General features: G+C 42.2%; 1 protein-coding gene across 1 annotated transcript; it reads right to left on the bottom strand.

Annotated features, from left to right (window-relative positions):
• Window positions 1-3102: 3102 nt before the first annotated feature.
• On the bottom strand, window positions 3103-18219 carry chmp4ba (charged multivesicular body protein 4Ba). The gene is made up of 5 exons (XM_056272803.1): window positions 17879-18219; window positions 9880-10057; window positions 9365-9479; window positions 6654-6780; window positions 3103-6056 (listed from the first exon to the last, which is right to left on the bottom strand). Exons 1-5 carry the CDS (start codon window positions 18060-18062, stop codon window positions 5992-5994), a joined length of 669 nt encoding a protein of 222 aa, XP_056128778.1. The 5' UTR covers window positions 18063-18219; the 3' UTR covers window positions 3103-5991.
• Between the last annotated feature and the right edge of the window lie 774 nt (window positions 18220-18993).

Here is an 18993-nt window from a genome sequence, read left to right as displayed (position 1 = left end):
TTGAAAGGTAAATTACACTATAATAAAATCTTTACATATAAAATAAACCATTATCACAACCCTTTTCATTAGCAACCAAGATAAATACATTAGGGCATATCATTTACTTGTGCTGCATTTGTACACATTTTTTTTGTTGTATTCTCGTTGCACAGTATGAAGCGTTGGTATGATAGGGTGCGTAGAGTATCATTGCACATGAGTTTGTTTGTGTGAGTGTGTATGTTTGTGCAGATGCTGATAATAGCCTAGCCTTCCAAACCTTAATTCTAACCCTGGCCTTGGCTTTTGCTCCAGCATTCCCTGCAGACTGGACCTTATCTTAATCTAGCACAGGACAAAGAGCTCCGCGCAAGGCTCAACACCATGTTCATTCACCAGCCATGTGCTGCTACTGTAAGTCACAGTTGTAGTAAGACATTTTTCCACGATGCCATCTTTCATCGCTGTCTGTTGTTTTGCTTTCTAAATTCATATAGTGGACTATTAGGTAAAGATGTCATTCAGAGGAATTTATTTATCTATTATTATTGTCATTCAGAGGATCCTCAGTAATTGGGGAGTGTCTAAACTTGATTATAGGTTGACAGGATGCGGTCGGCTGTTGACGGACGCAGTGAAGTCCAAGCAGTTGTCATTCAGACAACCCCACCTTCAAGTGTTGAGAGTGCTGAGGGACTATTCTGAACTCACCCTTCTACTGGATATCCTATCCCACGTCTAAATTAAGAGCAGGTTTTCAACTTAGTTCGGTCAGTAGCATGGTGATTTGTGTTACTGGCAGGCTCAGGATGTCAGACGGGGAGGGACACACAGAGGAGCCGAGTAAGTTTTCCAGCATAAATAACACCTGAATCATGTGTTGTCACGCTTGACTGAAATACAGTAAAATGAGAGTTTGCACCATTTGCGCTGGATAATAACATCAGGTAACATGCCTGGAATGTAAGAAGCAAATATAATGGGCTTTGAACAAAGACTTTTCAATTCAAAATGGGATCCACTTCCTGAAAAAATGTCTTGGAAAAACTCACTTTTAATTATCTATTAGTGTTATTTGAGATACTTGCTAAAACAACAAACAAAAAAAACAATACAAATAAATACAAAATACATCACAATGTACTTTTTTGTAAAGACCTCACTCAGTCACCAATTCTGATTAATTTCAGTGTGAATAAGATTTTTATTTATATCTTAAAAAAATATAAAAAAGGGACTGTAGCGGGCTCTGTATGGACTCAGGCAGATAATTCACGGAAACCTGTTTTGTACACAGTGTTATGATTACTAGCACCATTCTTCATGGCCACGGCCCGTTGTTCCTTCCGGGGGGAGACAGCAGGTCTTCGACGCTGTTCACAGCCTTTCAGATCCAGGCAGGAAGCCGTCACAGAGACTGGTGGCAACTAAATTCGTCTGGCGGGGGCTTAAAAAGAACGTGTGGGATTGGCCTGATACCTGTGTGGAGTGTCAGCGCTCTTAAGGTGCACCGTCACACCAAGGCACCCTTGGAACAGTTCTTGGTGCCTGAAAGGAGGTTCGACCATGCCAACGTGGACCTGCTGGGGCCCCTGCCTTCCTCCCACAGGCTCACGCACCTCACTGCGGTGGACAGGACCACCCGGTGGCCAGAAGCCATTCCGCTGTCATCGACAACATCTGTCGAGGTGGCATGTTCATTCATCGGGATTTGGGTCGCCCGGTTCGGCATCCCATCTGATGTCTCTTCCAACCGAGGTCAACAGGCTCCTGTGGGCCATGTTGGGGCTCAGGACAGCCCCCAAGGAGGCTCGCCAATCCTCGCCCACTGAGCTGACCGATGGTCAGTTGCTGCAGGTCCCCAGGGATTTCGTCCCCCAATGCCATGGCTCCTTGATCTGCGGCCCAACAGCAGACCATGCTCCTGGCCAATCCCAGAGTCTTTGCGCCAGTCCCCACGTCACAGCACGGCCTCCCGCAGACTCACGTTCCAGCCAGCCTGCGGTCAGCGGGGTGTGTGTTCATCCACCATGACGCCCACCGTGAAAAAAGCAATTATCCAGTCAAGTTGGCATTAACTTGGCATGAACATGGCAGAAGGTCATTTCCTAGGAAATGAGATTGTATGTCCAAACAATTGTAACAGCTGAAAATAAAAAAGACCAGGTTACACCAGAAGTAATCTTATAATGATAAAAGTAAGATGCATTGAGTCGTTTGGCAAACAATTTATTTGTTCCGGCATACGGCAGTACCACTAAACGGGATTGGAGAAGCAATAGTGTCAGTAGGATGGGACAAGAACCAAAAAAATAAAAAATAAAAAATCAGGCTGCTGCAAGACACAGACCTGTAAATACAGCAACCCACATTTACCCACACACAGCATACAAGCTACTATTCAAACGTACAAGCATGAGCCCATGCACACAAATGGATATGCTCATATGCATGCAAACAGGCTCATGCATGAGCACGTACACACACACACATCAATTATGTTAGGTAAGAAAGACCCCCCCCCCAGGCTGTATAGAGATGTATGAGATGATGCTTGACCTTTAAGTACATTATCTCACTTATAGCATCTTTCCACCAATTACTTCTCACCTCAACCTTTCAACAACATTGTGGAATTTGTTTTAGAGATAGTCACCAACGCCCGTCTATACAAAATGACCACACACACACACCCACGCAAAAATGATGGCGCAACATTCATGGTTCACAAAGGGGGCAATTCATTCTAGTAATAACGGGAAATGTTTGCTTATAATTAATTATACCATAACTTTTTACAGTCCTGATAGTGTCATTTACCTTCAAGAAATGAACTGACCCCTCCCTATGTAAATATTTTCCTTTTTTTTTTTTAATGAAGGCTTAAAATGTGGTATTAGCTTGTATCACTATGTGACTGTCTTCACCACATAGGTTGAGAGGTAAGTCATCAGCAAATTCAAGCATCAAAATCCCTAAGGACAATAGATCAGATCCATTCCAACACAGTTCATCCTACATAATGTTGGGGAAAAAAATTATATTTTCAAAATAAAACATGCCTTATTAAATTAGATTGACAAAACAGGCATGGGCCATTAACACACATAGCTTCTTGGATGACTGAGCAGCAAGGTTTTAATTTGGTGAATGAATTTAAACAGAATGCACACCAAACTTGTTTTGATACAATTACCATTACAATTACTCTCTGGTCTTCCTAACAGCCATAGACAGGGTCTGACCATGTGGCAATATGACCTCTGTGTTGCTGTCTGGTGTCTGCAAAGATGTGTTGGCTGTAAATAAGGAACAATTTCCACCACAATGGCATCATACTGATTTGGCAAACAGCTGATCATCAATAAGTGTGAAATCACTAATTACTTAGCACCGGTCACAGAGGAGGACTGCCAAACTCTGTCTCAGTATGCTTTTCACACCAAACAACAGCAATTTCCAAAATATGAAAACCATCATTTCCAGACCTGCAGAACAAAAAAAAGAAAAAAAGAAAGAAAAAAATAGCCTTGAAAAGAAGAGACATATATTGTTAGCTAGTGTAATATCATTTAAGGATAAACATCTTTAAATTACGTTTTAGCAAATTGTCACTGAGCAGAAGTACGTACGTACTTGTATATATGTATAGACAACCATTTGACCCTTCATCTTGACATACATTGAAAGGACTATGACAATGTGCAATTGTCATCCTTTGTGTTATGGATGGGCTTTCCCATGTTTCACAGAGTTGGAGTGCAAAGAGCTATACAAAAATAGATGTACTAATATGTTTCTTAATGAGCACTGTTTCCAGGGTGAGAATGTCAGCCCCTACCAAATGCCCGTCCCACCATACAGAACCATAAACCCATACGTCTTTAATATGGGTGGTCCAATCCACTGGGAATAGAAACCCTTCCCCTAGCAGTGTTGATGACATGCCCTGCAGTAAAGAGGACCAAGTTCAGAACGAGAGCTGACTGTTGGATGAAAATGCAGCCCATTGCTGTATTATACAAATGCACTGATACAATACTTGTGATGAATCTAAACTTAAATAAGGTCAAATTGGCAATGAATTCTAAGTCAGCATAAACCATAGAGCAGCGTTGTGGCAACCACGGCTGCTAAACTGAAACAGCCACTGTCCAACCTCAGGCTAAAGCTCTTAACATTGGTGACTACAAGCAAATGTCTTTCTGTACAAGTAAAATGATGAAGGGGATCTGAACGGAAAGCACAGATTTGTTGGCAGGTGGAAGCCGCTTGGTAAGTTTGTTCGAAAAGTTTTAGGATTGAGTTCAAGTTCATTTTGAATTTATCGGTCAACATGGGAAAATGTTTTGGTGTGAAACGCTGCTTCATTCAAGCCTCACAGAAATGACCGAGGGCATTCTTGTGTTGTAGTCTAGTCTAATGTGCTAACAATGCATAACATGTTTGCTAAGAGTGATGGGGGAGCAGCTACAGTCAAAACCTTTGGGACAGTGAGATGAATACATATTTTGCCGTTATGGTTTTAAAGTGAAACTCAATGAAGACCCAAATCAAAAGGTTGTTTTGTTTCATATTTATCCACTAATGATACATCCATTTTACATTGTATATGTATCAACAGCACAAAAGAATAATTTTCACTCACTGTCTCCGTTCTTAGTGCTATTGTAGGTAAATTCACCAGAGGTCGCCGTGTTAAGACCGGACAGACAAAAAGCACAAAATTTGTATACAATTATCTTTAAATTCAACCCATATATGATTTTCACAAAATATATTTGTCAAAGTGATAACAGAAACCCACTGGAAATATATGTGTGACTTTAGAGATGCATCCATTATTTTCAATAGCTCATGACTTATTTCGAGGTAAAATAACTTACAAACGCCAAACAGTTTCCAAAAACTGAACAGCCATTTAGCCACTAGCATATATGCATGACATGTTCAGATGCTTAGATGAGCAGTACATGGTCTGCTGACACTTTAAACTTCATCTACATACAGGGTCACTGTCAAAACCTCAAATTAGGACTGTCCAATAATGCAGCCAGTGTGTAAGGGCCTTAATCTTTACATTTGACTATGGCAAAAAAAATGTATGGCTATTAAGTCCAGTGTATTCAAGACTGAATAGCCACAATTTTAACCATTTTTCTTAAGAAAAGAAAAAGAAATGGACAAGCTCACCCTAACAACCCTGTTGATCAGCCTCTTGTGCACCAACCTTCATGTAAGCAGTGTATCATAGAAAACCAGCTATTTGCATTCCTACATTACTGTCTACAATGAGTGATTTTTCTGTGGTGTTTTTGACGATTAAGGAGTAATGAGGATTTCTCAGTATCAAGGCTGTCAAAGATCCACCATTATCATCTTAAAGGAGTGTAGAGATGACATTACAGGAAGCAGAAAAATGACAGAGTCATGTCGTCTTCTTTTAATCTTTAGCTTTTTCGATATTTGCCCCCCCCACCCCCACCCCATCCCACGTGTCCCTTGTTTCTTCCCAATCCTCCCACAAACCAAAGCCAGGCCCACTCATCCACACTCCCTTCTCTAGAAGTATGCACTTGTACACACCTGCCTTCATTTTCATATGCTCTTGCCCCAAAGAGTGAACTCTGGTATACATGAGCACAGACTTTTAGCCTCCTTGTTAGTCGTGTCCCTTATAAGAATATAAGTGCCCCGTTGGAGCCAGAGGAGGCTAGAATAGACATCATAGTTAAAATGCTTCCTTAGTTTTCACTCGAAAGAAAAAAATAACTTCCTTTCAAGTCAGTGAACAAATGCACTGGTACCCAAATATGAGTGCACAGGTGCATACTTCAGGTTTAGAGAATGGTTGGATATTGGGATACAGGTCAAAAGAAACAGCAGCAGACCTGCCAGCTGTGCAGCCCAGAGTCCCTGTCCCGCTCCCAGATGTCTAGTTGCAGTAAAGTTGTGGAGAGACAGACAGGAGGGTGCTGGCTAGCTAACAGGCTAACATGGCAGACTAGTTTAGTTAGCAGCCCAGGCTTCTAGGTCCGCCATGTCATCCTCGTCCTCTTCCTCCTTCTTCTTGGCTAAAAGAAAGACATGCCGATATAATGCAGGGTTTAGTATGTAAAAAAACAACAGCTTTCAAGTGGATAAGAAAGTGCGTGTGTAAATGAGGCTGTAGAAATTTGGTCAAATTAATGCTAAAAAAAAAAAAAAAAAAAGAAGTCACAAGCTATGTTGAATGTGACTTTTTTTTTAAAACTTAAAATCATTGAAGTCAAGGCTTGAGATCAACATGACCTCAAGTCAAGGCGATTTCAATAGGTTTGTCTTAAAAACACCAAGAAAACAGCTGGAGGTAATACTGAAAAATATAAGCATTTGTTTGAACTGAACCAACATGTTTAGAGACTTACAGAACATGTTTGCAAAGGCCTGTAGAAAAACACCTATATTTATTTTGGGGCACTTTTACTTGATTTCTGTTTTTTAGCCCAAAACATTTAAATTCTTCACTACCCATCTGCTGTAATTTTTAGTCATTCTTTGTGAGTAAATTTCATCACAATTAATCGTATGAAATTAAACTGCAAAAATGCTTGGTGGGTTATCAAACTATCATAATTATTTGGCCTCAGTATGAAGAGACAGACTTATAGACAGAAAGATAGATAAGATACCTGGTCTTGCTGGCAGTGATGTAGAAGGTACGCTGGGCAGAGGGACGTCCTCAGCCCCTCCGATTTCCAGAAGATTCTTGTCCAGTTCCTCCTGTTCCAGCTCCTCCAGCTCTGCCATCAGCTCATCCTGACGATACACAAACAGACATACACAGAAGCAAAGAGCCATTTATTTACATCTATGAGCAACAACAAACAATAACCGACTACAAGAGAAGATCCCCCACAATTGGGAGTGCTGATAAATCCCTAGCGGATGACCTGAACTCCTTTTATGCACGTTTTGAGGCTAGCAATAACAGCGCTAGGTCGTTGGCTAGTAACGACACTGTTAGCGTAGCCGAGGTGAGTCCTACAGCTGGGGATGAACATCCACTCTCGGTGACTGAGCATAGTGTGTGGAGGGCTGTGACAAGGGTGAACACAAGGAAAGCTGCTGGTCCTGACCACATATCCGGGTGAGTATGGAAGACCTGTGCTAATCAGCTAGCTCCAGTGTTCACAATATTCAACATCTCCCTAGCTGAGTCTGTGGTCCCCGCCTGCTTCAAGAGATCCACCATTATCCCTGTGCCAAAGAATGCTTTGCCAACATGCCTGAATGACTACCGACCGGTGGCCCTCACCTCGGTGGTCATGAAGTGCTTCGAAAGGCTGACAAAAGACCACATCTGCACCTTCCTCCCCTGCTCCATGGACCCGCTGCAGTTTGCTTATCGTCCAAACAGATCCACAGATGACGCTGTCTCCCAGGTACTGCACACCACACTCTCTCATCTCGACAACCGGAAGGGGGGCTACGTGAGACTGCTGTTCACTGACTATAGTTCAGCTTTCAATACCATAGTCCTTACCAGGCTGGCTGGCAAGCTGAGTGAACTGGGACTGAACACCCCCCTGTGTGCCTGGATCTTGGACTTCCTAACCGCCAGGCCCCAGGTGGTCAGGGTGGATAGTCACGCCTCCAGCTCCCTTACTCTGAATACAGGATCCCCCCAGGGCTGCCCCCTACTGTACTCCCTGTATACACACGACTGTGTGGCCAGGTTCAGCTCCAACTCCATCATCAAGTTTGCAGACGACACAGTGGTGGTGGGTCAGATCTCCGATGACGGCGAGAAAGCCTACCGGGAGGAAGTTGCTGCTCTATCACTCTGGTGCCAGGACAACAGCCTCCTCTTGAATGTCTTCAAAACTAAGGAGATGATTGTGGACTTTAGGAGGGCACAACAACAACAGAGGACGTACTCACCATTGAGGATTAATAGGACTACTGTGGAGAGGGTGAGCAGGTATAAATACCTGGGAGTCCACATTACAGAGGACCTCACATGGCACTCACACACAAACACTCTCGTGAGCAAGGCAAGGCAGCACCTCTATCACCTCAGGCAGCTGAAGAAATTCAAAGTCTCCCGCAAGATCCTCCAGTCCTTCTACTCTGGGGCAGTGGAGAGCATCCTGACAGGATGCATCTCTGCCTGGTTTGGCAACAGCTCCACGCAGGATAGGAAGGCTCTGCATAGGGTAGTGCATTCGGCTGAGCGCACTATTGGTAACTCACTCCCCACCCTGCAGGACTTATACACCCAAGAGGTGCTGAACCAGAGCCTACAGGATTATGAAGGATCCTCACCACCCCAACAACAGACTGTTCCAGCTGCTGTGGTCAGGCAAGCGCCTCCGCAGTCATGCTGCAAATACAGAGAGACTGAGACAGAGTTTCTTTCCTCAGGCCATCAGGACTATGAACTCGGACCTTACCGGGGCCCCCTCGCTGACCCATACTGCCCCCCTCATGCTCAAGCACGCACGCACGCACGCAAACACACACACACACACACAGTAAGGTAACCGACTGCACACACCTCATATTATGTACATACATACCTCATATTTCAGTACATATACTTAAGATTTCTATTTTTAAGTGCTTTTACTGTATATATTGTGCTGTTTTCTTTTTACAGAGAGTTCTTAAATGTTGATTGTAAATTGTATATTGCAAATTGGAATGCGTGTGTACCTGTTGTACTTTGTTGTTTGCACATTTCGGAGCTCGTACCTTTTTTCATTTCACTGCACTCGGGACTTGTACTTGTGTGTACGTGACAAATAAAACTCTTGAATCTTTTGAATCTTGAAACACTGTCACAGCCCACCACAGAAAGAAAGTTGGATACCTTTGACTAGCTTTCACTACCACACTACAGAGTGCTTGTTTGCGTCTATCAGCCCCACCTCCTCCCCTTGGGCACACAGAGGGTGCGAGCATGAGAATATCATTTTCCAGGCACCAAAGGAATGTCTTGATGGCATCCTGTGATAGTTTGCCAACCACCATGAAATTACAGTGAAAAAGAACAGCTGAAAGCTTAACCAAGGATCCTAACAAACTGTTAGTGCCATCTATAAAGTTGAACACTTTTGAGCTAATGTGTCAAAAACTGATGCAACAAAATTAAAAAAAAAAAACATTAGTTCTAGCCAACAGAGAAAAAGATACGAGTAGAATTTTGCTTTGATATTTTGAGCCAATATTGTACTGTAATGTACTGTAATAGTTGTAAAACATTTAAGCCATCAATTTATGAACTGTTAAGTTTGTTTAGAAGACTGATATTTTACAAACAGCCATAATTTGGAGCCTTTAATTGCCCCTGAAGAACACTGTAAAGCCCCCCAATCCGCCATTAAAAACTGTTTCTCACCTCATCGAAGTCTTCTCCAAAACCAACTGGTTTGGAGATGGCGTCAGAGATTTCCTGGGCCAACTCCTGTTGTTCTGTAATGTCTTGCATCAGGTCATCCACCTTGTCAATGTCCCTGTGAAAAGAAAACAACATGGACAGGTTACTAAGGGCACATGCACAAATATGTCAGCAGATGTGTGTACTGACACACACAAGCACACAAACATTAGGACTGGACACACATTCACAGGAGAGGAAAGAAAAAAGAGCAGAGGTCATGGAGGGAAAGGAGGACAAGAGGGGATAAGAGAAGATACTATAGGATAGAGAAAAAGGAGGAGAGGTAAGAAGTGGAATGATGAGAGAAGAGAAGAGGATATAAGATGACTAGAAAGGAGAATAGAAGACATGAGAAAACAAGATGGCAGAATAAGGCAGACCACAAAAGAGAACAGTAGCCAGGCTGATGGATCTGACAGTAAAGGAGAGAACAACAGAGGACAGGCCAGATTTGACCAGTAAACCTCACTTACATGTTTTCGTGTGCACTCTTCATGGCTTTGGCAGCAAAGCCCATGTTCTTGAGCACCTCTGTGTTCGTGTTGGCGTTTTCTAGTGCCTCCCTCTGGAACTCAATGGTGGACAACGTGCCGTCAATCTGAGCCAGCTGCTTCTCATAGCGCTTCTTTCTCTTCAAGGCTTGCAGAGCCGCTGGAGAGGTGGGGAGGGGGCAAAAAAACCCCAAAAAAACAAGTCAATACAGGTGAGAGCTATCTTCCCTTATCAATTTCACTGGATGAGATCACTCACAAAAGACATGATGGGGGTGACGAAAAAGAGTAAAGAAAGTTTTCAAAGCCTTTGGAGCAGCTGCAGCACAAATTGTACTGTACATCACATTCCCAGTAAGGTTCTGCATTCAAGGAAGCTTACTTCCCCACAAACTGTGCAACTGCTTCAAACCCATTATGCTGAAGTAACATCAGAGCTGAGCTGTATGACAGGATGAAACGGATTAGATCCTCTGCCACCATGACTCACCAGAAAGACAGTGCTACACACTATGAACACTTCTTTACAGGCTAAGGAGTAAAGCCCACCTTTTTTAAATGCTTATCAAATGACTGAAGGAACAGTATGGAATATTTCATAGTTGCCAATAAGGCAACAGGCACTGTCCTCTAATGCTGCAACAAAATGATAAAATCATGCTGTTTTGATTCTGAGTTGGTTGTACCTAACCCCGTAGTACAGGACACAGCCTGTTTTGCGAACTTACAACAGATGGGATTGAGAGGAAGGGGACTGTGTAGTGTTGAGAAAAGCTTCAGTTTATCTTTTTTGCATGTTGACATCATTTTACTAATCGCAGCCTGCTCATCTTATGGGAGTCTTAGGCATAGACGGCGGGTGAGGCTGAGGATGGGGAAGGCTATTTGGCCAACTATCATACATGTTTTAATGACCTGTTGCATGCCGTTCAATAGCTCCCTTTCCTCTGCTGCTCACATTAACGTCGGCTCGGCAAAGCTTGAAAAATGCACGAAATTCATCCTTAGCACTTTTAGTAATGAATGTATATTCTTTACATCACTCTGGGTTGTAGTTTTTCATTTCGGCATTTAGACTGACTTTTACAGTCAGTGTTTACACATTAATGTGAGCATTTATGGGTACCCAGGTAGAGTAGTGGTCTATTCCACTGCCTACCAACACAGGGATTGCTGGTTCGAATCCACGTGTTACCTCTGGCTTGGCCGGGCGTCCCTACAGACACAATTGGCCGGGCCTGTGGGTGGGAAGCTGGATGTGGGTGGGTGTCCTGGTCACTGCACTAGCGCCTCCTCTAGTTGGTCGGGGCGCCTGCTGGGACTGGGGGGGAATAGTGTGATCCTCCCACACACTACGTCCCCCCTGGCTAAACTCCTCACTGTCAGGTATAAAGAAGCGGCTGGTGACTCCACATGTATTGAAAGAAGCATGTGGTAGTCTGCAGCGGTGACCGGGATGGCTCGGAAGAGTGGGATAATTGGCCAAGTACAATTGGGGAAAAAAGGGGGCGGGGGGGGGGGGAATCAAAAGTGAGCATTTACACATTACACATTGCTAGTTATTCCCAGGTCTCGGTTTGTCAAAGGGTGATCGGGCTTTTGCTGTTACAGCCCTCACACTATGGCGCGCTCTTCCTGTTGAACTAAGACTACCCAAGTCTCTAGCTTCTTTCAAACCTCATCTTAAAACTTTTCTTTTTATGAAAGCTTTTACAAATGGTTGATATTTGTTTTTATTTATACTCTTACTTACTTGGTCTTACTCTTATTTGTGCCTTATCTGGGGTTTTTTTAGTAACGCACTTTATAACATTGTTTTAGAAAAGTGCTATGTTAATAAAATCATTATTATTATTGAACCAATGAAATACAAGATCGATTTGACAGGTAAATCTGCCAATAACCTGCAACAATAATATTACTGACTTCGAAAATTACTGTGATTGTAAATATGCACTCTCCAAGTGCCTGCACACACCATTAGCCAATAAAAACACAGACTTCTTTCACAGTAGCCAATAAGATGCAGTTTAACAAAGTGTGCTCTAGCATGTCGGGAGTGAATTTATGAGTGCGAACTATTTTTATTCAATAGTATCAAAAGGAGGATAAATAGGCATCCGTTCAGACATTGCGTGGGACACTGGGCAGAGCTGAAAAACTAGACTGTCTGTCCAAAAGCCGGACATATGGCTGTGTAAGGTGTGCACCTTAGCCAGCAGTTAGGGAAGGCTTGGCCTTCTTCAGCCTACGATACCAACTGCCCCTGGTCTTAGGGCCCTATTTAAACGAGCTATAGTGCATGGTCTGAAGCGCATGGCACAACTGCAATTAGGGCATGTCCAAATCCAATTTCGATAGTTAAACGGCACATAATCTGGGTGCCAAGTAAGGTGCAAGGTGCAAAGGGGTTGTACTTAGCTTCTTAATTAATCAAAGTGTGATTTGGGTGTAACATAAATTAAACCAATCAGAGTGTCATCCCTCATCCCCTTTAAAAGCCAGGTGTACTTGCACCATGGCGCATTGCTATTTAAATGGTGGATGCAGCAAGTTGGAGAAACGAACCGTTTTCTGCAAAGGAAATGGATCTGCTCGTGCGCAAAGTGAAAGCACACAAGCAGACCATGTACGGGTGCAGCAGGAATCCACCAAAGCTCCCTGTTCAACTTATATGGTCTTGTATTGACGTTGCAAGAAATTCGATCTGTCTCTGATCCGTTTTTAATAGGCTCTTTCGTTTGACGGGTCTTAACAGACACCGTCAACCTGACTAGTCCATTTAAATTGCCACGATTGGTCAAATAATTAGCCAATTTCATACCACATTACTGCGATTATCTAATTCTAATATAACCATTTTGACTTTATTTTTGAATACTGTGATGTCATCATCATCATCAGACCGAGTATCCTCGGATGGATCTGACCCTTTCACGCCACTCGTCTCTATCCTGCATACCAACTGGAGGATCCTCTGATGGACATCCCGTTTCGTCGACAAGTTGATTGATGTAATTTCTTGCAGGCCTTCCCACACATGTCTTTCCACGTTTAGGTGACCAAAGCAGAGTGTCGCTTGCAAGTTCTTCCTTGCTCCTCCAGCAATGACCAGCAAATCGAACCCTTCGTTCTCAGATAGTGTTTGAGATGGCGGGTATATTGCCATAGAGACACTTCTTTGTAAGGTGCTTCTTCCAGGAAACATTTAGTGCAGCACTCAGCATTCTGGTGAAAGCCCCATCAAGTTTGGATTCAAGCCATTCCGTGAGGGTCCAAGAAGATGATCCATAAGTGAGAACAGACTCAACTGTTGCTCAAAAAAATTCCCACTTCAGTTTGTTTGGTAATGTGGACTTCCAGATGACGTTAAGTCCCTCAATGGCACCCCAGGCCTTTCCAATTCGAAGCTGTACATCTCTTTTGGTGGATTCGATGTTGCTTCCAAAGTAAATGAATTCCGAGACAGATTTGATGTTATGACCATGTGATGAGGAGATGATTCCGTCGTGGTTGAAACCAAGTACCGTGATGTACACAATGATAATCTTTCACATTGTAATGTTTTTAGTTGTAACATTTTGCATGTTTGTGCGTTGCTGTACATCCGTGTATGTGTATAACAAGCAGAGTGTACTCGCATTGTGAGCCCGCCTATGTAGGCGCATCTTACTATCTGAATAATGCACCCTTTACATAGCAGGAAAATACTGCGCCATTGACGTTTGACCAGGTTTTTGTTGGTCAATAGTGGAATCGCTTTCCGCTGTCTCAAGACAGTAATGTGCAAACAATGCGTTTAACCACACCTCATTTTAAGACCAACAAGCCCATGGGCACACAGATGGGCGCAAGTACATTTGCTATTTAACCAATCTGGGCACTGGGCGGGAAAATTACAACTGCATCGGTCGGAAACTAGCAGTGATACTTATGCTGCGCTCTGCACCGGGAGTAAGATAGGGCCCTGTGTCTTAGTGTAGAAACTATCTCAAAACTCCACCCCTGCTTGCTGTTGTAAACAAGAATGTTCTTGGTAAACATATTTGCTTAGGCTGCAAGAGGGTCTCAAAATGAATAAGAACACCTTTAAAGGCTTTTCCTTCACACAAAAAATAGGATGATGAGTAAGACCTATAGTTTAATATGACAAAGCGTTTAGGGTCAACACCCCCTGTCCGTCAGGGGGGGAAAAAAACAATGAAATTCAAGAAGTTTCCCTTTAAGCGATTGAGAGAGAGAGAGAGAGCGAGACAGAGACAGCCAGAGTGAGACAGAGAGCGAGACAGAGAAGAGGGGCGGGATACAAAAATGCTGTGTCATACCTATAAAAAAAACAGTAAGAAACTGGAGGAATGTGAGAGACAAAGGGAGGACTATCTGGGACAAGACAGATGGAACATTTTTAAAGACTGGATAGAAACGAGAGAGAGAAAGTTAGAGAGACATCCCACAGGTTCAGTGCTGCAGACCTCAAGCATACGTGTGTGTGTGGGTTGAACGCAAGGGATTCTGAGGCCAAGTTGACGCATCAACTGTTATAATGTTTACAATAAAGAGAACGAAATTTTGCAGAAAAACATAGTCAGGAAGGCAACAAACCCATTATATATATACAAGAACAGAGTGAGACAGGCAGACAGACAGAACTACAGCTCAAAAATAAAAAGATCTCTTTTAGTACTAATCCAATTACAGCAGAAGGCCCAGCCTTATTTCTGGATGGAATACATTGTTATCTAACATCACACAAAAAATGATTAGATTATCTGGCCTGGGAGGGCAGACTTTTGGGCTGGAAGGTAACACTGATTCAATAACCAAACCTCCTCTATAATCCAGCTCAGTTCTATTCTAGTGTCCATTTAATAACCCCAATGACACGCCTACTACCATCCACTATCTCTTTCCTCTAACACTGAGGCCAGGTTTTACAGAGTTCAGCCTTGTTCAGTAATATGCATCAACCTTGCTCTCATGTAATACATCAGAATTTGTTGTGCAATAATCGCAGAACAAACTTTAGGACCATATAACTCAACTTTACATGGGTATTTCTTGTGTTTCTTACTTTCACCACTTCTCTGAGCTATCATATTCTGCTTCTCATCCTCTTTTGTTTAGAATGTGTCTCCCAGTTTTATCTTGTTGGTATATTTGTACTGAGCTTTTTGCGCATGTGCTTTGTGAAGAGCTCTGCTTTTAGATGACTACTGTATAAAGTTTATAGATAGCAGACTACTTCTAAACTAGCAGTGACTGAGACAACCATAATAATCCCCTCCTGGCTGAAGATGAAGACTCACGGGCTGGACAACACAGAGCTCATACAGCAGCAATTAACTCTATCTGAGGGTTTATTTACATACATTGCTCCTAATAAAACTTGTACTGCTAGAGCTAGCCCCTGCTATTGTGAATCCAATGCAGTAAAAATGACTGGATCAGTTAAAAGGTTGACAAATACCACAAGAACTCTTCACAACTCTTTGTACTATGTTACAAATCAATTGGTAAAAAAATATAAACATTGGGCTGGCTCTCCAATTAAACCTACCGACAGTATGTGCTCTCCAAATGAGAACATGTTTGAAGTAATCATTTACTGAGGCCACTTAAAATTCGGTCTAAGTTATGTGAATGAATGTAGCCTTTAAAATGACCGCTTTAAACATAACCTGATATGAGGTTAACCAGAATGAAAGAATGATAAATAAGGCGGCACACAATGAAGGAGGTGGAAAAACTACACTAATGTGTTAAGAAAGGGGGGGGTCATATGAAATGTTTACAAAAACTTCTCAACTCAGAAGCAGAAAGAACAGATGAGGAACACTGCACCATGATTAAATAAATATATGACAAGGGAAATAAAATGGATGTCTTTGTTGTCGAATGTTTGCCTGAATTGTGAATTGGGATTCCTTAGGATGATACAAGGCTAGCCACAGCGCCAGTGTTTTGAAAGGAATGGGATAAATGATGTAGAAAATCTGGTTTTGTGCCTGAAGGTTGACTATGCACAAGAGACAAAAGGGACTTTAAAAACAGAGTTTTATAAAGTTCTCCATTGATCTAACTTTGCTATGTGATGTGTGTAATATGCCACATGCTAGTAGATTAGGGTCCCTAATGAGGCTAATATTAATGTCCTTTTGTTGCTTTGGCTCCCTGCCAACACAGAATGCTCACTTGTGTAACATGAAAATGTATTGGGTAAATGGAAAAATAGGAGAAAAAGATAAACTGGCTTTGCTTCTTCAATAACAATGTTCAACAAAAATCAACAGCGATCCATTGAACACTCACTGGCTCATTATTGGCCCCACCCTTCTTGTTAACTGTGAAAAAGTTAAGTTTTCTTTGGATATTTGTTTGATATTCAACCCATCGGTCAACGCTCTAACCATTTGACTTTATGATGTCAAATATGTTATGCAAAGATACTCTTCACGCACCATGAAGCTTGGTTTGGGGGGGATACATATTTCACTCATTTAATGTGTTTTCCAGGCTTGCGAATTACCTATGTAACTACCTGACCACCACCTTCCATGCTGTCAAACGTGGTGAAACTAAGTGTAAAGTACACAAAGGAATTTAATGCACATCCCTCAAGGCTTGTTTTAGGCAAAGTACCTTTCAGTATTTTATATTGACCTATTTAGAACTTTAATTCTATTAAACAAATTTACAATCTAAGCCAGTCTTGCCAAAACACATAATGCACAGACATGAATATTCTGCACATACCACAAAGGCATGTTTTAGCCAAAGTGGCAAATTGTTTTTTATATTGACTTTAGATCTTTAATTCTATTGAGCAATTCTTGCCAGAATACAAACTACACAAACTTGAATATTCTGCACATAACCCAAAGGATCTATTTCAAAACATGACATGACTTTAATTAACTTGTTGCATTTATTTTAACTTTTCTGTTTGCGCAACATACAGTGCCATGGCAAGTCCTATTTTGAAGGCTGTCAGAACTCTGTGTAATGCAGCAGTCATGGAACCAGTCATGGAATAGTTTAACAGAATTAAAGGTCTAAATAAGTTAATATAAAAATACGGAAAATGTCAGTGAATGTTCTCATTCATCCAGGTCATGGTTATCCAAAGGAGTTGAATCAACTCCTTTGGATAAAAATACGGAAAGGTACTTTGCCAAAAACATGCCTTGTTGTATGTGCAGAATATTTATCCCTGTGCAGCATATGTGTTTTGGCAAGACTGGCTCAGACTGTAACTTAGTTTAAGATCTGGTAGTGTGTAAAATTAATGTGTTTTCCAGACCAGGCCTGACAGCATTGAAGGCGGTGGTCAGGTAGTTACACATTTGCAAGCCTGTAAAATATATATTAAATCGGTGAAATATTATTCCAACCCAAGCTTTGTGGTGCGTTGAGGTATAAATCATACAAAACATCTGAAATTAAAAAAAAGTCAAACGATTAGAGCGTTTAATATACCAGTTTGTAGACTATCAAACGAATATCCAAAAGAAAAACTTCGACATATTGCACAACCCTGCTCATGACAGTTGTTCACCGGGACAGTAACAGGGTGACAGGGTGTCGTATTAACTGGCTAAACTAGCTCGTAGCTAGTCGGCTGCCACTTCCACGCCGGCGAACAAAGTCTTTGTCAAACCCAAACTTACCTAAGCTTCATTTACGTTAGAGAAAGGGCTTACTGGCTGAAAACTTTATCTGCTAACGATCAAACGCCTTTTTTTTTACAATCCATTTTGTACATCTCAAATCCTAAAAGAAATTCGTCCATGGTATTTTGCAATCTATTCTAGCAGCAGCGACCTGCCTTTTAAAAAACATTTAAACATGGAGCGTCAGACGGCCCCGAGTACACTTTGGCAGGCTTCTCATTTGCCAAGTTCCTTCTTCCGTAGCCCGCGGGCTAACCAACTTGTTGTCAGTTTTCTAATTAAACCATCCGGTTGCAGGTACTCCTTCTCACCTCGTTTGTTTTTCGTGCCATTTTTCTTCGCTGTCAGAAGCTCCTGTTCGATTTTCTTTTCTAGAAACACTTGTTTTTTCGTCAACATTTCCTCCGTATCTCTGAGTCGCTGGATAGCCTCCTGGGGTGTAGGCGCTTTCCCACCCTTACCCCCGGCTCCGAATAACTTTTCAAATATCGACATTTTACAACTGAATGCCTATAAAAACACCAGATGAAGGGAAAACGAGCTACCAACGCTCCGTGGTATCGATTAAAAGGCGTTGAGATGCTCTATCTTCTAACTTAACGCCGTCGCCAGGCGGATTGATTGCTGTTGTTGTTTTCGATTATTCTTCCGCGTTTCCAGACAGGCCGCATGACGTCATCCCCAAGCGTCAGTCGTACGTGTCATACGTCAAATACGTTCAGTGCGTAGAACCTCATTGGCTAGTGTCTCTGCGGCGAGCTCGTTTCATTGTTAAGGCATGTGACGTGATGCAGAGAAACAGAATGCGTACATCACAAAAAAGCTATGAATTAGGTGCAGGGTCAAAAAGAAACTAAACTGAAGATCTGAAGTAGAGCATGTAGGTCGAAACGTAACTTTATGGTTGTCTGAATAAACTGCATATTAGGGCCCTACAGTGTGCGGGCCTTCGTTGATCTTCAAGGCTTGTGACGAAGCCATTACTTTAACACACGGTAATGAAACGCTGTTTCGCTTCCACAGTGGTTAAAATTTTGTAATAATGTTTAATAAGTACAAGTCAATATATCTCCTCTCCACTCCCGGATTAATGATTTGGCTGACATTTGTTCACAATCAAGGGCAACTCTTTAATTCTGTTGAGTTTTCCAACACCTTTGTAGAATGAAGGCATCTTAACAGAAATCGTCACAGGGTAGAAATACATTATATGTACAAAAGTATTGGTACACCTGGCCATTACACCTACAGGGGCTTTTATGACATCCCATTCTAAATCCATAGGCATTAATATGGAGTCCCCACCCCCTTTGCAGCTATAACAGCTTCCACTCTTCTTGGAAGACTTTCCACAAGATTTTGGAGTCTGTCTGTGGGGATTTTTGCCCATTCATCCTGAAGAGCATTTGTGAGGTCAGGCACTGAT

The sequence above is a fragment of the Lampris incognitus genome, chromosome 2 (genome assembly GCF_029633865.1).
Source record: "Lampris incognitus isolate fLamInc1 chromosome 2, fLamInc1.hap2, whole genome shotgun sequence".
NCBI classification, from domain to species: domain Eukaryota; kingdom Metazoa; phylum Chordata; class Actinopteri; order Lampriformes; family Lampridae; genus Lampris; species Lampris incognitus.
Note: the sequence above shows the minus strand (reverse complement) of the source record. Positions and strands in the feature narration are given on the sequence as shown.